The sequence below is a fragment of the Prorops nasuta genome, unplaced genomic scaffold, assembly GCF_024137725.1.
Source record: "Prorops nasuta isolate Cenicafe-Biocafe unplaced genomic scaffold, Cenicafe_Pnas_1.2 PNAS00024, whole genome shotgun sequence".
Taxonomy (NCBI): domain Eukaryota; kingdom Metazoa; phylum Arthropoda; class Insecta; order Hymenoptera; family Bethylidae; genus Prorops; species Prorops nasuta.
Window position 1 is genome coordinate 2252060 of NW_027116821.1, and position 21167 is coordinate 2273226.

The 21167-nt window shown below is 34.5% G+C and overlaps 1 protein-coding gene across 1 annotated transcript; it reads left to right on the forward strand.

Annotated features, from left to right (window-relative positions):
• Positions 1–4827: 4827 nt before the first annotated feature.
• On the forward strand, positions 4828–6202 carry LOC136781836 (uncharacterized). The gene is made up of 4 exons (XM_066740840.1): positions 4828–5105; positions 5223–5389; positions 5556–5612; positions 5808–6202. Exons 1-4 carry the CDS (start codon positions 4828–4830, stop codon positions 6200–6202), a joined length of 897 nt encoding a protein of 298 aa, XP_066596937.1.
• Positions 6203–21167: the final 14965 nt, after the last annotated feature.

Below are 21167 nucleotides of genomic sequence, written 5' to 3' on the forward strand. Positions count from 1 at the left end.
CCCTCCCCCCCTTCCTCCCTCACCTTCCACTCTCCCCCTTCCTCCCCTATTTCCTCTTTCCCTCCCGCTCCCCGACGTCAGCCGTCCCCGGGTCCCGCTCCCGCAAGGGCGAGGGTCACCCCCACCCACCGGCCTAACCCCAAGGGGTGCTGGGCCTGCGGCGGGAGTGGGCATTCCTTCCGGGAGTGCCCACAACCCAACCGCCTATTATTTTGTTTAGGCTGTGGGTGGGAGGGGGTGTCCAACGCCACCTGCCCTCATTGTCGCCGTCCGTAGGGAGCCCGGCCGACTGACGTCGATCCCTTGTCCGTCCTAACCCCCCCCCCCCTATATGTCAGTGTGTCTAGCCCCCCTATATGTGTTGCCCCCTACCCTGCCGCCCCAGCCCCGCCAGAAAAGATAGCCGCCACATATCCCGATGCCCCCGCCGCCCCATGAAGCCGCCCTTAGACCCGTTGCGCCTAAATAGTTAAGAATTGCAGTATTATGTTGCTTTACTTAGGCTTGCAGTGGATGAGAGCGGTCAGTCGCTATTTTAAATACCGCCGCTGTCTCGATCGCACGAATTAGTAGTTTCATATTAGGGTCGCGTGTCGAGTTCCCCGCGTAGCGCTCGCCTCATCCATATAGAGTCTCGGTTCGCGATTGCCCCGTGCCCCCTCGAGTTGTTGCGGCTGTGGGCAAGCCAATTAGTTTCGGGAAAGTAACCCCGGACGGGGAAAAACCCCCCCGGTTCCAACACGCCTCCTCTCCCTCATCCAGGAGCTCATCGCCGACCACGCTGTCCAGGTAAGCTTTTATTTTAATTTTAGTGGCATGGTGGTGGCGCGTGTGGTGTGTGTGGTGTGTGGATCTGCGCACTGGTTGCAGCGGTCATTCCGCGCGTAATTAGCACTCGACTCGCGTCCGCGTCACGCCGGAACCCCCCCCCCCGTCCTCGGTCACGACTCCCCCCCCCCCCCCCGCTACCTAAGAAGGAGCGGGATTAAAATTTGAAGATAAATTGGGCCATAGAAGCCGTACGGGCTCGACGACTCAATTTTCTCCACGGTCTTCCCCGGAAGGGAATTCTTAATCCTTTTTGCTAATAGGCAAGAGCCTTAGAAGTTGGTGTTGCGGCACATAAATTAAGAGATCCGGTAGTTTTGGCGGCATGACAGTGCCAGATTTTAGTTTTCTAGTTAAGAAGGCGCACCGCGCCACCCCTTTGAGTTGTATCGAGTCATGAGCACGCTGATGCGCTAAATATTTTGAATTATTTACAGTTAGTAGTAAGTTGCGTTGTCCTTCCTCATAAGGACCCCGTAGCCGATTAAGTAATCCCCCTTTTTATAGAAAATTTGAAAATTTCCGAGGCACAATCTCCCGCGGTGGTCCCGAGCGTAAATCTTTGTAAATAGTAGGTTAAGTTAGTATCGCACCCCCTACCCCCCGAGGTCCGAGCTAACTGGGGAGGAGTTCTAACGTGGTGAAATCACGTTACAGAAATGTACACATTTTTTAGTTCTTCTCAGGTCTCCCCCTTAGTGCCTCCCGTCCCTTTGAGTATGCTTGTGAGTGAGTGAGTGAGTATAGATGAACCTTCCGTGTGATGGTAATGTAGTTACCCGCCTAAGGGATATTGTAATTGCCATCCACGGAAGGAGAGTAAATGTTTTTAGGAAATGGTATGATTGAGGATTGAGCGAATGTTTCTAGGTTGTAGTTTATTTAGAATTACATATTATATTCCCAATGGTAAATTTTATTAGTAGCTTATAAGACCGATTTCCCTGCTCCAACAAGAGCTTGAAAACTGTTGTCCCTCTATCCTTTTCTAGCCCATACCCGATCCACATAAGTCTATCTCCCTCGCACCCATTGTCCCGTCCGCGTATGTTTACGCGTCGCTCTATCCTTCCCCTTACCGCGCTTCGCGCCGCGAGCGCCTAGCAGCGTTCTCCCCTGCCCGCGCCACGACCGACCCATCGTCGCCGACCCCGCACCGCATCGCCCCGCTGCCTAACCACGAAGCCATGGTGTCGTCTGCTGCTAAGGACGATCACGCAGGATTCTCGCGCAGGAGCTAGCCAGCCGGCTATCATGCCAAGTATATGGGTGATTAACCGGAACGGCGAGAAATATGGATCGCGGATCCATACCTAATTAATGATTGGTCCCTGGATCCTGATCATAACCATGACACCCCGGAATGAGGGGAATAATTGGGAGAACGGAGGAATATCCGTCAATTTGGACTACACCTTGTTCTACTCTTGGAGCATCAGTACGTGGATTTAATAGAGAGCTGGGTCGTCGCTGTGAATATTGAAATACGCCGAATTTCAATATCGCAGGCCCCAGCCATCATTATTACGAAGTTTTTGTGGAGTTTTCCGTGGCGGACGTCGTGGGATCGCCAGATGTCATCGTCGAGGCCGCCGGAGAATTTTCCTCGCCCCATTCCCTTCCCCCTTTTGCTTTTCCCGTGCCGTCTTCTCGCCCGTCGCTTTCCCTGATCTTTTCCCTAGTTTTCCCTTTAGTAGTGTTAATGAAATCATTGTGCGCGTATAATAAGTGTGCCAGGACATCGCGGGAGGCCTCTCCCCCCGAGATTTTTTGTGATAAATAAAGATTGTGTCCTTGGATTTTGGCCGTGTAGTTATTAATTATTTTAACCCGGAATTCCTTTCCGCGCGTTACAATATATATATATATATTGCCGAATGGTATTGATTTAATTTTTTTCAACAGGATGACACTGTATCTGAACCTTGTAATGCCCTTGTTCAACAGCAATAATTATCGATATTTGTTACGTGAAACAAAATAAGATTCTAATTAATATTTATTAATGTTAATTATATATATAATATATTTAAAGAAGCGTATAAGTTTAATATAAATATATTTCTATATAGCTACAAATTGGTACGAAAACTTGTTCGAAAATTTCCATTATCCCATTTCATGTTTATATACAATTAGCTAGTCACTCGGTATACACATATATTTTTCTGCATGATATATATTTTCACAAATGTATCCACTAAGTCTAACATTCTTCTTGCAGTTTAAACAAATTGTGGAGAGTATATTTCCATAAAATCAATTAAAATATAATCATTCCCTAATAGATTTATTGCACGATAATAGTAGAATTAATTATTATTTCGATGGAAATATAAATTCATAGAATTTAATACCAACTATTGGAAAGTACCTCCTCATACATAATTTTAATTGAATTTTCATTTTAAAGATGACCTGTAAAAAGATATAAAATTTGAGTGGAAATTATTAGTAAAATTGTTTTGTGCATAGCATTGATAAATTACTTACAGATCTTTAAACCATATAGAAAGAATGTGTAATGAAATTGTATTGTCTTTCCCCGCAATTGACAAGCCTGGTTTTCTTATAAATGTTTCCTGCTTCAAATTTAATGAAATGCATTAAGCTATTCTTTAAAATGAAAATTGCCTGCTTAAAATGAATACTATGCTGTATGTACTGAAAATATCAAAGGTCCACCTTGATATTTTTATGGGTTCCCTCAATTTTGTTATTGAAATATAATTTCCATAATTCTTTATTATATCTCCCCAACTGTGTTATACTTATCGTAACTGAAATGCAATATTTGGCAATTTAGAGAAGTCCTGTATAACAATAATATATTTACATAAACAACTTACTGTGATAAACAGCAGTCTTTGACCTAAAATTTAAAACTGCTTGTAAGAATGTTCTCTTTTCAGCATTTGGAAAGCTTATCAACCACACATAATCTATTAAAGAAAGATCTGATATTATTCTGCGAACTCAAGCCTTATCATCCCAATATCCAATTTCTTTGCAGTCTGCCAAACGTTCTTTCGCTATCAATAGCTTAATACTATTTCTATTTAAAACACCTGTACTACAAACAATTTTCATAATAATTAAATTGTTGAAAATCATGAAGATAATGAATAATATGCAAGATCTTTTACCTTCGAGCATACTAGATCAGTTTATAATGCCCGATATATCCACTTTATAATTTTAAGGAGAAAGTTTTTATGGAGGACTCATGTGATGCAAAATAATCCATTTTTTTATGGCCATAGTGATACAAATTGCGTTTTTCAAATTTTGGCATTTTGCTGTATAAAAAGAAACATCAGTTTAATAGTTAACATGTAAATTAAATGTCAATACCTCACCATAATATTATATTACTCTTGTGTCTTTCTTCTTGTTTTTTATTCATGCAGAAAAGAATGAGTTTGCGAGCAACCTAAAACAAATATTTTACACAAAAGCATCGTTTCCTTTTACATTAATAAATTTAGAGTTTAACAAATAATTATTACTGACCTGACATTTATCAACAACACTAAAATAAACTGAAATTTGACAGTTCAGGTGAGGCGTTGCCAGATTGTGAATAATATCTACAATATCCTCCGCTAGAGGAGCGGGAGAGCTGCGCGAATATAATCATAATTCATGTCTTTATGTAGAGAGTATACTCTACATCCAAAAATTTTTAGGCCAATTGTCTGCCTACCGATTGTTCTAATAGCTGACTAAGACTTTTGGCCACGCGCGCTCTGAGGCCCTGTCAACAGAAGTTGAGTTCGGAATTAAACTCTTTTCGCTCCGATGAAGCTTTCCCCAGAATTCCCTATTAGCTCGGTATAGTGTTTCTATGTCCAGACCTAACGAATAGAACTTCTAGGGAGATTGTCTTTTCAATTCTTCATAGCATAAAATTATTCAAATAATCTGGTCAGGCCAGGTTAAATTTGCTCTATTAAAGATTCTAATTAATGATTTGATAAATTTTAATAATTTCTAAAAATGGAGAACTTGCCAATTTTATTTCCTGTTGTAATGTCACAAAATTTTAACGATTCATCATCATCAGATGACGAACAACGCATACCAAAAGTTAAAAAGTACGCAGAGGAAACAATACCAAAAATGTATGATAATCAGTTCAAAGCACATTTCAGAATGTCACAGACAGTATTTGAAATTTTGATAAACATGGCAGAAGAAATTATTCGAAGAAATCCAGTCTTAGTTAGTGGTTTTCCTGAAATTAATTTGAAGAAGGAATTCTTAATAACTATTTGGTACTTAGCAAATTTAGAATCATTACGTTAAAATATTTATTATTATTTTATTTGTGTGCTTTCTTATTTATAAGAAAGTTAAGTATGGACTTCTTGTTTAACATTTATGAATATTAGGTCTGTATCAGAAAGATTTGGTGTTGCTAAATCTACGTGTTGGAGTATATTATATAGGACTTGCAACATTCTTGCTAAAGTCAACCAGAGTTTTGGAATTATTAAGTGGCCTGATGAGGAACGTCAATTACAGATCAAGCAAGGCTTCTCAAGAAGAAATTTTGATGGTAAATAATATCTTTTTAAAATACATTTTTAAAAAGATATTATTTACATAAGAGTAACTGTTAATTACAAATAGCATACATATATAAATAGAACCATAGTATATACATATTTTGATTTATGAACGTTTTTTTGCAGAAAGTAATTTCATTTCTGTTTTAATTTTAGGTGTAATAGGCTGTATAGATGGGAGTCACATAAGAATTGGACGACCTAAATACAATGGTAATTCTTTTGTGAACAGGAAAGGATACCATTCAATACTACTGCAAGGGATTTGTGACCATAAAATGCTTTTTATAGATATCTATGTGGGAGAAGCAGGATCTTTACACGATAACACTTTATATAAGAAATCTAACATCTATAAATAAATTACAAATGGAAAAGCTAAATTTTGTAATGATAGCTATTTATTAGGAGATTTAGCTTATAAATTGTCATCAAATCTTCTCGTGGGATTTAAAGATAACGGTCACTTATCAAATAGGCAAAAGCAATTTAAAAAAGCATTAAGTAAAATAAGAGTAAAAATTGAAAATACTTTTGGTCTTTTGAAATGCAGATTTCGAAGACTTATATATGTTGAAACTAGACGTCTTGAACTATCTGTTCTTCTAATTGCATTTGCCTGTATATTACACAACATTTGCATTTTAAACAGTAAAGATCTTGAAGAATTAGAATTTTATCAACAAAATGAAGTGTTAAATTTAAATGATGAAGCGGATAGTGACGAGGATGAAGATGATATTGAAACTAATAATGTAAATATGGCTATCAGAAAGAGAAACCAAATAATGGAAAGTTTATGAACTGCAAATAAGGTAGACAAAATGTGTCTTTTAGAAACGAATACATTTATAAACTTACTATTCGTAATTAATCTGTGGCCTTTCTTCAATGTTCTAAATAAGTGAAATTAAATAACAGATTTATCAATTTTTCCTTAAAATGATGAACCACACTGAAAAAATGTTAAAAATTATTACCAATATAAGTTAAGTACTAATACATTTTTTTATTTATTAAAATAAAGTACGTTTATACATTCCTTGTGAAATAAACTAAATATATATTAAATGTATACTGCGTTACTTCAATAATAATACATATCATTCACATTTTAATGATTCATTTTTCTATTACAAGAACAATTCTTAAAAAATTGCATTTTCGATATAATATAATATTGTTATTAAACTGAAAAATACACTTAATGATATTAATAAGTATTAAAAATATATTATAAACTCTCAATATTAAAGCAATTAACTTTTTAATTATTTTAGTATCACCCAATGACATTAATCACAATTTTTTAAGGTTACATTTATTTTCTGTCACTTATTGGTGAGAAAGGAACACATTCATTATGAAAATCTACATTTTCTCAATCATTTTTTCAAATAGATTGTTAAATCTATCTAGCTTGTCCATCCTTTCCTGGGGCCTTCTTTCTTTGTCGTTTAACAGCTTTGCTTTTTTTTTAATTGGTTCGCCAGTTTGTAAACTATCTGAAATAAGATAAATTGCAAAAATTTCCAAGTTTTTTTCAGTATTCTTTCTTTAAGTACAAATAAATATTATATGTTAATACCTCTATTTATTTCTAATCCAGAACTGCTATTATACGTTGCAACAGGAACTATTTCTGGTTTATTTTGCATGAAATCGTTCATCAAACTAAAAAATTCCCAGGACCTCCTTCTTGATCCGCTTGTTTCATTGTTATGTTTTATTGCTTTATAGGTTTTTAACAGACTTCTCCACTTTATTTCAATGGATTTGGCACTTATAATTTCACCAATATCACTGAATTGTTTTTCAACTTTTTTCCATACTGTCATTTTTATACCATTACTGTATTCGTCATCCAATTCTTGAATTGCATGAATTAAAAATAAAATATTGTCTTTGATCCATATTTTTGTACAGCTTTTTCCAGGATGAATATTCTCCTTTTCATGACTGAAAGGGTCATTTTCCATATCACTCTCCATTTATTTCAGGTAAACAGAATTCATCTAATATTATTAAAAAAATAAGCAATTATTTCAATTTTAATATTAGTATCATATATTTGTTAATAGCAGTTAGCACATACCTTATTTATATCAGATCTTCATAAAAGCTCTATTCTTTCGGTCCGGACATAAAAACACTAGACCGAGCTAATAGGGAATTCTAGGGAAAGCTCCATCAGAACGAAAAGAGTTTAATTCCGAACTCAACTAGAGAAGTACTGTTGCCTAAGAAGGAGGTTCAGGTTGCATACGAATGACGCCACACGGCGCTTGGTTAGAATGCAACCGGAGCCTTTTTGAATTTAACTAACTTTTATTAATTAAATGTTTTAATTCTAGTTATTGGCTAGTTGATAGAGAAAAGTAGTATAAGTAGTTATATGTATATAACACTATATATGTCAATAAGCATTTAAACCATAAGCATATAAATTTTGTAAAATGTAATTTCGCTGATACAACAATTTTACAGATTATTATAAAATAATGGATAACAAGGATATACTCAAAATCTTATTGAAGCCTACGCTTGATACATCAGAAAGTTCAGATACCAGTAGCAATAATACGTCTCTGAGTATATCAAGTAATACTATATACCTACATAATTAAGTTGTGAAGATGAAAATGAAGAGGAAATGAAAATTTTATTTCCTTTGTATCGAATTTTAATAGAGGGTGAGAGACGAAATCACATTGAATGTTACCTTCATATAATAGAGAATTATACTGAAAATGAGTTCAAAGAACACTTTAGATTATCTCGCACTATAGTACAGCAAATAATAGGTAAGAAAAATCATGAATTGGTTATTACTAATGTAAATAATACATATAAAACCAAACAAAATATATATTTACAATGTTATAAGGTTAATATTATCTTTATTACAGGTGATTTGGAATCTTCTAATATAATTCCATCGTACTCATTTGGACTGTAACGTCCAGAGTTGTATGATTGCTAAATTTAATACTAAGCTCAACTACAATTTATATTGTCGCTAAGCCCTTAGGTAGCGTTATTAATGTCTTTTAAATAAGGCGTCGTAGGTAAGGAAAAGAAACTCTGGCGTACAAAATGAGAAGAAAAGATGAAATTCAGGATTAGAAATAAATATAATTCAAATATTACCTGGTGATGAGACAACAATAAAAATAATGAAAGAAGAAGGTAGAAGGGAAACTCTCCTGTTAACTGCTGCTTGGACTACGGTCGTCGTCGCCGCGCGCGTAGGGAACCAGGGATGAATGTGAGTGTTCGGTGAAAAGAAAATATGTGCACTGAATTGATTATAGAGTGAAACGATTTTTAATAAATTTGCTCGTTTATAAAAAAAACAACTAATGTTCTTGTATTTTGACAATATTATAAACGCGAACTTTGTCTCACTTTCTAGGTTCAAACTTTATGCAAATTCTAAAATTTAATGAATTGACTTAAGTAAGACGTGCGAGATGAGTGAAAGTAATTTAGGAAAAAAACGAATGAGTCTAACTTGAACGAAAGAAATGAACGAACGAAACTAAACTTGAAAAAAAAGAACGAAAGAATGAGATGCGGCGTCCATCCGCTCCGCTCTTAACGGTATCCCTCAAGCCCTCTGTAGCCAATATTACGGAACGAAAAACGAGGGAGAATTGTCCAGCGCTAATTTTCAACCGATTTCAATGTTTTTGGGCTTGTTGGAATCGTTAGGACTCGCACTTTGTCATAAATAAAGCCGTATTTTCCAAAAAACGTAAAAAAAATAGAATTGTTTAAAAATTCGCATTAATATTATTTAAACGCAAAACAAATCGAAAAATCGGGCTTCTTTATGACGAGGTGCCAGACCTAACGATTCTAACAAGCCCAAAAACATTGAAATCGGTTGAGAAATAGAACCGTACCATTGTCCCGCGTTTTTGAGGTGGACGAAAAACAAAAATTTTTAGGAAGAAAGCTAGGCTTCCACCCCTCTCGCGGCTCACGCTAACGTGTTCCCCCACTCCAGCATCGAAACTTACTGCGAAGCTTTCCTCATATTTACGCTATTCCCCTATCTGTAGCTATACACATATAAATACCGCTAAAATAATGTTGAGAACATTTCATTTTGCCGATATAATGAAATTGCTAAAAATGCAATTATCATTTTGAAATAAAATTGTAGAAAAGGAGATTTCGTATTGCTTGAAATATAGAGCATACGGCGAAGCGCGGGACAATGGTACAGTCGTATTTTTCAACAGAATTTGATGAGACTAGTAATAATTAAAGCCATTCTTCATGTAGATTGTCCTAAAGAGCTCGCATTTTCGATAAAACTTATAGTTTTTCAGCTATGAACGTTTGAAGTTGCACGGCGCACAAATACATATTTCTTCTCTCGCGTAGATCAGCTGTTGCGCACGTCTATCTTCAATCGTTCATAACTGGAAAACTATAGGCTTTATCGAAAATGCGAGATCTTTAGGACAATCTACATGAAGAACGGCTTTAGCTATGACTAGTCTCATCAAATTCTATTGAGAAATACGCCTGTACCATTGTCCCGCGTTTTGCCGGAATTTCAAGTCTTCAAGCGTCACTGACTCGTTCATTCTGCTATTTATTCTGAGCAAAGTAAAAATGCACCAACAACTTGGGTAGCATCATTGAAAAGAGCGTAAAAAGGGGAGACGCTTTTATGATATTTTCATAATTTTGCAACGCTTCTTTTGGTCATTATAATGCAAACTGTAACAAGATGCGTACTCGGAGTAAATAAAGTTGGCTTCCCCTTTCCCCTCTACAGCTTGTTGCCTTGTCCAGCGTATGTAAACCAGCATAGTAGGCCTACATACATACGGGTGCGACTGTGTTAGTGACTCGTGGAGTGTGTACTGTAAACAAAAACACATAGCGTTTACCATGTATGTACGTGGGTCTTATTTTCAATCGCGAAATTGTCCTTCTAAATTAATTGCATTGCACCTTCTACGACAAGCTTCATAAGATTAAGAAATACTCATAGCAGCATGTACATTATCGAGAGCTTCTAATGTAATTTCTCAATGTGCAATCGTGCTTTTATTTGTTCCGAAATAAATAGCAGAATGAACGAGTCAGTGACGCTTGAAGACCTGAAATTACGGTAAAACGCGGGACAATGGTACGGCTCTATTTCTCAACCGATTTCAATGTTTTTGGGCTTGTTAGAATTGTTAGGTCTGGCACCTCGTCATAAAGAAGCCCGATTTTTCTATTTGTTTTGCGTTTAAATAATATTAATGCGAATTTTTAAACAATTCTATTTTTTTTACGTTTTTTGGAAAATACGGCTTTATTTATGACAAAGTGCGAGTCCTAACGATTCCAACAAGCCCAAAAACATTTAAATCGGTTGAAAAATAGCGCTGGACAATTCTCCCTCGTTTTTCGTTCCGTAATATTGGCTACAGAGGGCTTGAGGGATCCCGTTAAATAATTAGCTGGGGGGGGGGGGGGGACGTCGCATCGCCTTCAGCCAATCAGAAGGCGCTACTGCCTAAGCTTGGGTACGCTAGAGAACGAGATAAAGGGTGCTGAGCTTGCACCTTTTCGCATACAATCGTTTACTTATGGCTAAAACGCAATTATAAAAGAATATTAACAAAATTTAATGATTAATACGGCATTAGCCGTCGCATGAGCAAAAGGTGTCCTAATCTAGGCACGAGAGAAAAAGTAATAATAATTAAAAAAAAATGAAAAACTGCGAGAGGAAAACGATCACCGTTTTAGGGTTAAAGAACCCACAACAATTATTGTTAAACGGTTGACCGCTTCCAAGGGCAAGTTATAAAAAAGGTATGCACGTGGCTGCTGGCGATTCGATATCCTGTTACTCATGGGACCGGATATCTAATGACCTAATGTTTCTTATTCCTATAGTTGGAATTATATAGACGGTGGCCCGAATGGTTACGGAGAAGAGGAGAAAAAAAAACGGTTAAAATAGTTAAGCGTGAAGAAAAAATGCCCGAATGGTTATGGAGGAAAAACGCTTAATATTTTATCGCAATTATGTTCCCCATGGTTTATTGGGGTTAGGAAAATCGAAATTCCAATATCTATCTTCGTAGATAATGGAATTTACAAAGGTTTGATTATTTTCCTTTCGCTGAAGGGTTTCACTATGCAAATAAAAAGCATGTTTGCAGCAAAAGCACGTGTTAAGTAGGGCGATAAAAAACAGTGATCTATGACAGATGTTACAAAAGATGTGGTTAATGTCCTTTGCAGCTCTAAGGCGGTGTTGACGTATTGTCGCTAAGATATTTCGTTTGTTGTCCGGAAGGGCGGACTCGCAATAGGCACAGATCCTTTGGGCTGGATTGGTCCTAACATATTTGTATAATAACCGCTCGCAAACGAAAAGTTCCTTTGGGGCCATGCTGGTGGCAGAATGGATTTGATGGTTAAAATTTGGACACAGGATGTATTAAAGATGGAATAGAATGGTATAGGGCAGTAAGCGTGAGATCCGCTGACTAGCGTCTGAGAGAAACGTTATCGCGAGTAACGTGACTAACGGTGGTTTTCTGAGGAAGCAAACAAAGAGGGAGAGAAAGAGAAAATAAGGAAGAGAACAAAATTAGTATTTGTTAAATAAATTAGGGGAAAAAATATGGAGAATTGTAAGATGAGGAGGATTTTCGGCATTGAAGAAAGTTTGGATTTAATGTGCTGCCTGCAATCTTTTATTCCCGACTAAGGGAAAGTGCTAGCATTTTAAATGACCAAAAAGGCAAAATAGATTACCCAACAGGAAAGAATGATTAATAAAAGAAAGATTATTTAACAATCGAGTTAATTAATTCCTTTCTAAGAAAGGGGGGAGAAACAGAAGCTGGGTCCGCGCGGCGCGGAGTTAAGGCCAGTCGCTGGCGCGTGTATTGGAAATATGAGAACATTTTTAAATATAAATAAGACATTTACTCTTAAACGCAATAATGAATGAGAGCATTTTTGAATATAAATAGGACATTTACTCTTAAATGCAAAAGAAAATAATGAATGAGAGCGTTTTTAAATATAAATAAGACATTTACTCTTAAATGCAAATCTATTTAAAAGAAATAATAAAAGAAAACTAAAGTTATTAGAACGCCTAATAATTAAGAGTAAACGGCTTGGACGTTACAGGACCAAAAAACATTTCTGCAAAACTGAGTTTCCTACTATTTTTATGGTTTATATCTAACACAGAACCCCTGAGAACACTTGCAGATAGATTCAATATATCCACTTCATCTGTATTCCGGGTTGTTCGTCGCGTTGCAAAGTTTTTAGTAGAAAAATCTAATGAGATAATTTCATGGCCTAAGACAAATGAACTAATAGCACATATTTCTGTCAATTTTCAACAAAAAAGAGGCATACCGAAGGTCATAGGAGCTATAAACTCAACACACATAGCCATAAAAAGACAACAAGAAAGGTGTAATGAATATTGTAATAGAAAAATTTTTTTTTCTATAAATTTAATGGCTGTGGTTGACGCAGATATGAAGTTTATATACGTTTACTGTGGAGAGGCAGGATCTTTGCATGACGCCCGGGTCTTAAGAAGATCTAATTTATACAATGTAGCAGAAGAAAGTACATCTTTATTGTTTCCAAATGAAACATTTATTATTGGAGATGCAGCATACCCTTCTTTATCCTGGTTAGTTCCCCCATTCAAAGACAATGGTCACTTGTCCCAGCATCAACAAGAATTTAACTATATGTTATCTTCGACGCGTATGGTAGTGGAGCGAGTATTCGGATATTTAAAAGGACGCTTTAGACGATTAAAATTCTTTAGTGAATACAGTAACATTGATTTTGTTACAGATATACACTGCCGGTCAAAAGTTTAAGACCACTTGAGAAATTTGTCTCAAAAACAGTTACCGATTTAAATGCTCATAACTTTGCAATAAGAAAAGATAGAAGAAAATACAGAACACTGTCAGAAAGGCGATGAAATTCCCCATACGGTAGAATTAGTTTCATTCACTAGAACCTTATAATTGCCGAATTACCATTAAATGAAATAGGTGCAAAATTTTTAATTTTCAGTTTTTTGTTCCGCAAACTTAACTGCTCGCACCACTTACAAGAATTGTGGTAGGTATCTGAAACTTTGGTGACATAAAGTTTAATGTTTTAGCTTTAATTTAAGCCATCAAACATAATGAAATTCGCATTATTTCCTATTTTTTATTACTATTTTGTGAGCAATGTCGAGAAAAATTTTTGACCGAAAAACAACTGCCCAAGCATTTGAAACAATTTCAGATCGAAGAAACTGCCGGTATTAAACGACTTATTCTACTTGTTTCATAATGTACTTTTATTGAATTAACTCAAAGCGCTATTAATTTCTAAGTTAAATGAATAAATTTAGGGTAAGGAATAAACAATTATAACATTTATTTTCATATGTACAATTAATTTAGTGTTTTTTCATCGAAAAAGCCGCCTCTCTTTTTTATAACTGCTTTTACAATTCGTGGCATTCTTGCTACAAGTTTTTCTGTCGTTTCTGCAGAAATTTGTTGCCAGTTTGCTTGTAATAGTTCCCACAGATGCTTTGTCGATGTTGGACATTCTTTTCGAATAGCTCTGTCAATTTCATCCCAAAGGAGTTCTATGGGGTTTAAATCAGGACTTTGTGGTGGCCACTTCATAATACTCAATTTTCTTTTTGCTTCTTCCTTTTCCAAATAATTCATGCATAGTTTTGACGTATGCTTGGGATCATTATCTTGTTGATAAATAAATCCTCGACCAATTAATTTTAACCCGCATGGAATTGCATGATTTACTAAAATTTGGTGAAAGCTTTCTTTGTTCAAAATTCCCGATATTGAAATTAAACTTCCAACGCCTTTTGCTGAAAATCCACCCCACACCGTAAGCGAACCACCACCATGCTTTACAGTTGGTACTAGGCACTGCGGAGCCATTTTTTCATTTGGTGCACGTCTCACATAAACTCGACGTTTAACTCCAAAAACTTCGAATTTGGATTCATCCGTCCACAATACTCTTCGCCAATTCTGAAGAGACCAATCTTTATGTGCGATGGCCCATGCTAGGCGTTTCTTTTTATTAATAGGACGTAGCAAGGGTTTTTTTACGGCAATCCTTCCATGGAGATTAGCTTCTCTTAACCGTCTGCTTACGGTAGACAATGAGACTGTATTAAGCGCCTGCTCATTAATACTTGCTCTTATTTGAGGAGCAGTTAATCTTCTATTTCTTTTACTTAATATTGTAATAAATTTATCTTCTGAATCAATGGTTACACGTGGTCTACTGGTGCGATTTCTATTTTTATTTGAGCCGCTTTCATTATAACGGTTAATTGCATTAAACACCGCCGTTTTAGATACTTCTAACTGGGCTGCAATAACCCTTTGTGATTTACCTCCTTTGTGAAGTGTGAGAATTGCTGATCGTGTCTCAACTGATAAGTCTTTTGATTTTCCCATATTTTTGGTTACAACTGACTTGGTTATATGAAAATTGAGAGCTTAATCATCAACAAATTAACAACACGAAGATATCTAATTATTTTCCTTTGTTTTTACTATATTACTATATATTTCCTAAAAAGGGCAAATCACAAGGAGTTATTACATCCCAGTTAAATGTTTCCAAATCGTCAGTACATGATGTAATTAAACATTACAATGAAAGTGACAAAAATATGAATAGAAAACATAGCAGTAGACCTCGTCTAACATCAGTTGCAGAAGATAAATACATTTCTGTATTAAATAAAAGAAGCAGAAGGTTAACAGCTCCTGAAACAATAGCTACTCTTAATGAGCAAAATTAGAAACTATTTCATTATCAACAGTCAACAGGCGGCTACGAAATGCCAATTTATATGGAAGGATCGCCGTAAGAAAACTATTACTGCGTCCAATAAATAAAAAGAAGCGCCTAGAATGGGCTAAATTGTATAAGGATTGGTCGCTTCAGGATTGGAGGAAAGTATTGTGAACAGATGAGTCTAAATTTGAAGTGTTTGGGAATAAACGTCGAATTTTTGTATGACGTGCAAGTAATGAAAAGATGGTCTCGTAATGCATAGTTCCTACGGTCAGGCATGGTGGCGGTTCAGTCAAGGATGGGGTGGATTCTCAGCTGAAGGAGTTGATGATTTGATTAGAATGTCTGGCATTTAGAACGAAAAGAAATTTTATGAAATTTTAATAAATCATGCAATCCCATCTGAGCTGCTAATAATAGGTCCAGAATTCATTTTTCAATAAGATAATGACCCAAAATATACCGCAAAACTATGCATGAATTATCTTCAAAAATAAGAGGAAAAAAGAACTTCACAAATTATGACACAGCTGTCGCAAGGTTCTGACCTTAACCCCATAGAGCTTCTTTGGGATTAATTTGATAAGGCGCTCAGAAATAAATGCCCAACTTTAGCTAAATATCCATAAAAATTACTGCAAGAAAACTGGACAAAAATATCTGCAGAAACCATTGGAAAACTGATAGCAAAAATGCTGCGAATTGCACAAGTGGTAATAAAAAATAGAGATGTCTTTTCCGATGAAAAAACATTAAATTAATTGCATACATGAAAATAAATGTTATAATCGTTTATTCCTTACCCTAAATTTATTCATTTAACTTAGAAATTAATAGCGCTTTGAGTTAATTCAATAAAAGTACATTATGAAACAAGTAGAATAAGTCGTTTAATACCGACAGTTTCTTCGATCTGAAATTGTTTCAAATGCTTGGGCAGTTGTTTTTCGGTCAAAAATTTTTCTCGACATTGCTCACAAAATAGTAATAAAAAATAGGAAATAATGCGAATTTCATTATGTTTGATGGCTTAAATTAAAGCTAAAACATTGAACTTTATGTCACCAAAGTTTCAGATACCTATCACAATTCTTGTAAGTGGTGCGAGCAGTTAAGTTTGCGGAACAAAAAACTGAAAATTAAAAATTTAGCATCTATTTCATTTAATGGTAATTCGGCAATTATAAGGTTCTAGTGAATGAAACTAATTCTACCGTATGGGGAATTTCATCGCCTTTCTGACAGTGTTCTGTATTTTCTTCTATCTTTTCTTATTGCAAAGTTATGAGCATTTAAATCGGTAACTGTTTTTGAGACAAATTTCTCAAGTGGTCTTAAACTTTTGACCGGCAGTGTAACTATAGCTGCCTGTGTATTACATAATATTTGCATTTCAAGCAATGAAGACTTAAACAATATTGAAATAGATTATAATGAGGACAATGCTTCAGCCGAAGCCGGTGCAACAAATGAAAACAATCGATGCGGTCGTCAAGAGAACTTATTTCGAGAATTGTTTATGCAATAAAATGTAATTTTATACTTTAAATGTTTTTGTGAAAGTTTATTTTCATCTGAACAAAAGAGTAAATAAAAATGTTTATATATAATATGTTAGTATTTACTTTCCTTTATTTTTAATAAACTTTCTTTATCATATACTTAATTCATCCAACTTTAACATTCAGCATCCGTAGTAAAACAAACAAGTAAATTTTATAAGCGAACAGCAACAGACATAACCTATATAACTACTTATCACTTAACAAAATATATTTTTAAATCTATATATAAAATATTTTAACATATCTCATCGATATAAAATATAAAGCATTAAAGGTGTATACATACATACATTTATGAAAATATTACACAGTTTATGTTAATGTTAATGCTTAAACTTAATCAGTCTGAATTTAAACCAAATAGTAATCACTTTTAAATATCTAGGATTTACTTTTAGTGAGCCTTATTTAAGTAAGTAAAGTTTTTAGGAAAAGTTACTCCATTTCAATCGGTTTCTCCATCCTCTAGCACTTATTTTAAATCCTTGTTCATTTCATCTTGCGATAAAAGGAAACTTGACAACAATCTGCACTTTTTAGTTTCAAGTTCTACCAAATCTTTATGTCTTTCATTTTTTTCTCGAAGCTTTCTTTTTTCATGTTTTTCTTTAAATTCAATTGCTCTTTTTTTCAATTCAATGTACTGTTTTTTTATTTGCATTCCTTCATCCTTCCTGCTTAAAAGTTCTTCATGCTGTTTTTTATTCTCAGTCATTCTTTCTTCTGCCCGTTTTAAGTAATTTAACCACTCATTTTGTAGGTGTATTATTTTCTTTGCGTTATTTGATCCAGTTCCTTTAGGTATATTATGTGCACGAGGCAAACTTTTTGAAATAGATTCTTCTTTTTCAGTAGCGGATGAAGTACTATATATTTCATTAATAGTAGTAATGTTACACATTCTTGATTTCTCTAATAATGTATTACTTATTGACAAACTTGTATTCGAACAACCAGAATTAATTTCATCAGGTTCATCTACTAAAAAAAATATAAATTTCATATGTCGTATTTGTATCTTAACAATATTATTAAACATATATTTATATATAATTTTAAAATCAATACTAACAGCAATATGAGCATATACCATACAAGGTTGCCAAGTCCGCCATCTTGAATAGTACTACGCTCTATAGTAAGTGAATTTTGATATAAGGAATGCAGACTGCACAAAGTATACTGCCAGCCAAGGTTGCCAAGTCCGCCATCTTGAATAGTACTACGCTCTATAGTAAGTGAATTTTGATATAAGGAATGCAGACTGCACAAAGTATACTGCCAGCGGAAATACGTCAGTAGCCATCTTAAATGCAGAACGTAATATATCAAAAATTATATATATTATATTCACAGCCTGTCACCGTGAACGGCGTGAACGAAGACAAATGTTAGTATACGGAAAAATAAAGTGTAATAAAGAAATAAGGAGTAGTGACAGCTTTGATCTACCTGACAGCTGATGTACTTATGGTATAAGTGAATAAATAAAATAAAAATGCTTTTCCTAAATTGATTTTTAATTTTGATAAAATGGTCAAATGTAGCCATTAATTAATTAGATTTGGTAATAAATACAACAAATGCGTTTTATTATAACAATTGAGTTGAGGTAAAATAAACTCAATGTTTTTATATTAATCTGTTAACAAATGCACTTTTTTTATTTATTATTGAGTCCAATAAGTTAATGGTTATTAAAAAAAAAGTTCCTTGTAATGAAAAAAAAAATGAAAAAATTGTAAACTTCACCAAGACGCGAACACGAGCCCACCGCATGACAAACGGCAACCTTACCGCCTGCGCTACAGCGCTCACTTGATGTACCAAGAGCAAAACAGCCTTTTAAAGACTGACTACAATTCTTTCACTAACTCGTCATAAACGATCAAGAATTAGCTGTAATAATAAATACATTTATCTACATAGCATTATTGTACTAAATTTATTGTTTTTAATTTGAAGCATACATTTTGCATGAAGATATGATAATTTAAGGGTAACCATTCAGTACTCTATATACAAAACTATTCATATGCTCAACTATCATAAATTAATTAAGTAATATTATAATATTTGTTATATGTAGTCGAATAACTATGATAAACCAGCATATGAATAGTTTTGTATTTAAAGTATTGCATGAACATCCTTAAAGTATCGTATCTTCATGTAAAATGTATGCTTCAAATTAAAAACATAATAAATTTAGTGCAATAATGCTGTGGAGATAAATGTATTTATTATTGCAGCTAATTCTTGATCGTTTATGACGAGTTAGTGAAAGAATTGTAGTCAGTCTTTAAAAGGCTGTTTTGCTCTTGGTAAATCAAGTGAGCGCTGTAGCGCAGGCGGTAAGGTTGTCCTTTGTCATGCGGTGGGCTCGTGTTCGAGTCTTGGTGAAGTTTAAAATTTTTTCATTTTTTTTTTCATTACAAGGAATTTTTTTTTTAATAACCATTAATTTATTGGACTCAATAATAAATAAAAAAATGCATTTGTTAACAGATTAATATAAAAACATTGAGTTTATTTTACCTCAACTCATTTGTTATAATAAAACGCATTTTCTGTATTTATTACCTAATCTAATTAGTTAATGGCTACATTTGACCATTTTATCAATATTACAAATCAATTTAGGAAAAGCATTTTTATTTGCTTTGAGTTTTTAGGTAAACGCAGCACCACTTCACACGGATAACACGTAAAAATATCACGGTTAGCGGTAGTCGCTCTTCTTCTAAAGCCAATGTTGCCTGAAGGCCAAATCACACCTATGCTCTCCAGGCATAGTTGTGATTGTACCGCTTCCCTTTAAATTTTCTATACTCCTGCTGGCTAGCGTTTATCTTCATTTTTGTTGCTAAAAGCTTGATTCTGGCATCACTGCCGTGTGGAACTATTAGTTTGCTAATAAAAGCAGAGGCTTAATTTTAAGAAATTGCAACATATAGTAATTAATATAGATACAATTGTAAAAAGAAAACAAAAATTTTATTTTACATATATTAACTTTAAATAAAATCCCACAAAGTACTGTAAAATATCTAACATGTTATATTATATATCTAATCTGTCAGCTTCTTTATTTTAATATTCATCTCAATTATCACAGTTTGATCCTCAGCGATGACACAGTAACCACATTATGGTGAATCTATTCTTTTTTTTTAATGTTCGATCCACATAGCTTCATCCTCAGCAGTGATACAGTAAACACACGTACATTACTATAATTTAATCTGAAACAAAATCCCACAAAGTACTATAAAACATCTTACATTTTATATTATATATCTATTCTGTCATTTTCTTTATTTATTATTGTATTTACCCAAATTGCTGACTCATTTATTTTAATGTCTGTCTCAATTAACACAGTTTGATCCTCATCAGCGATGACACAGAAACAACATTATGGTGAATCTATTCCTTTTGTTTTAATGTTCAATCCACATAGCTCCATTCTCAGCATTGACATAGTAAACACTTTACAATAATTTAATCTGAAACAAAATCCCAAAAAGTACTATAAAATATCTTACATTTTATATTATATATCTAATTTGTCAGCTTCTTTATTTATTATTGTATTTACCCAGTTTTTTCACTCGTTTATTTTATTATCCGTCTCAATCAACATAGTTTGAATTTCAATGATGACATAATAACCACATTATGTTTAGTCTATTCCTTTATTTTAATTTTGAAAATCCGCATAGCTCCATCCTCAGCACAGTGACATAGTAAACACATTACTATAATTTAATCTGAAATAAAATCCCACAAAGTACCACAAAATATTTATATCTTACATTTTATATTATAAAATTTATTGTTATACTTATCTAAAATGTTCAGTCCTTTATATACTTTTAAAAATTATTTTTATGTACATTTTACAAATTTCGTAACTTTATTTATTCACTTATACCATCAGTATATCAGCTGTCAGTAAGATTAATACTGTCACTTTATTACTTTATATTACTTTATAAATTGTTGTATGTATGTACGATACAATAAATACTAACATTTGTCTTGGCTCACGGACCATGCATTATGTATTTTGAAATTAGTAATTAGAAATATCTATATTGCGGTCCCTCTACAGTCTCTACCCTCTGACGTATTTCCGCCGACCAGTAGTATCAGCAGCAACTATAGCGTAGTACCCAAAATAGTACTACGCTATAGGATATGTCGCTTTTGGGTACTACGGTAGTACCGAAAGTACTACACTTGGCAACCTTGCCGCGAAGCGACACTACTTGCGCGCTTGGCCACTAGGTGGCCAGCGCCCGCAGCAGCTCTCTCGCTGGCAAGATTAGTGTCGCGGAATTATATA

What these genes read in the sequence shown, in the direction of transcription:
- LOC136781836 (XM_066740840.1), top strand. Translation starts at nt 4,828, where the DNA reads ATGGAGAACTTGCCAATTTTATTTCCTGTTGTAATGTCACAAAATTTT. An exon ending in GAATTCTTAATAACTATTTG is followed by an intron (nt 5,106 to 5,222) that starts GTACTTAGCAAA and finishes TATGAATATTAG; the next exon opens with GTCTGTATCAGAAAGATTTG. An exon ending in CTCAAGAAGAAATTTTGATG is followed by an intron (nt 5,390 to 5,555) that starts GTAAATAATATC and finishes TTTTAATTTTAG; the next exon opens with GTGTAATAGGCTGTATAGAT.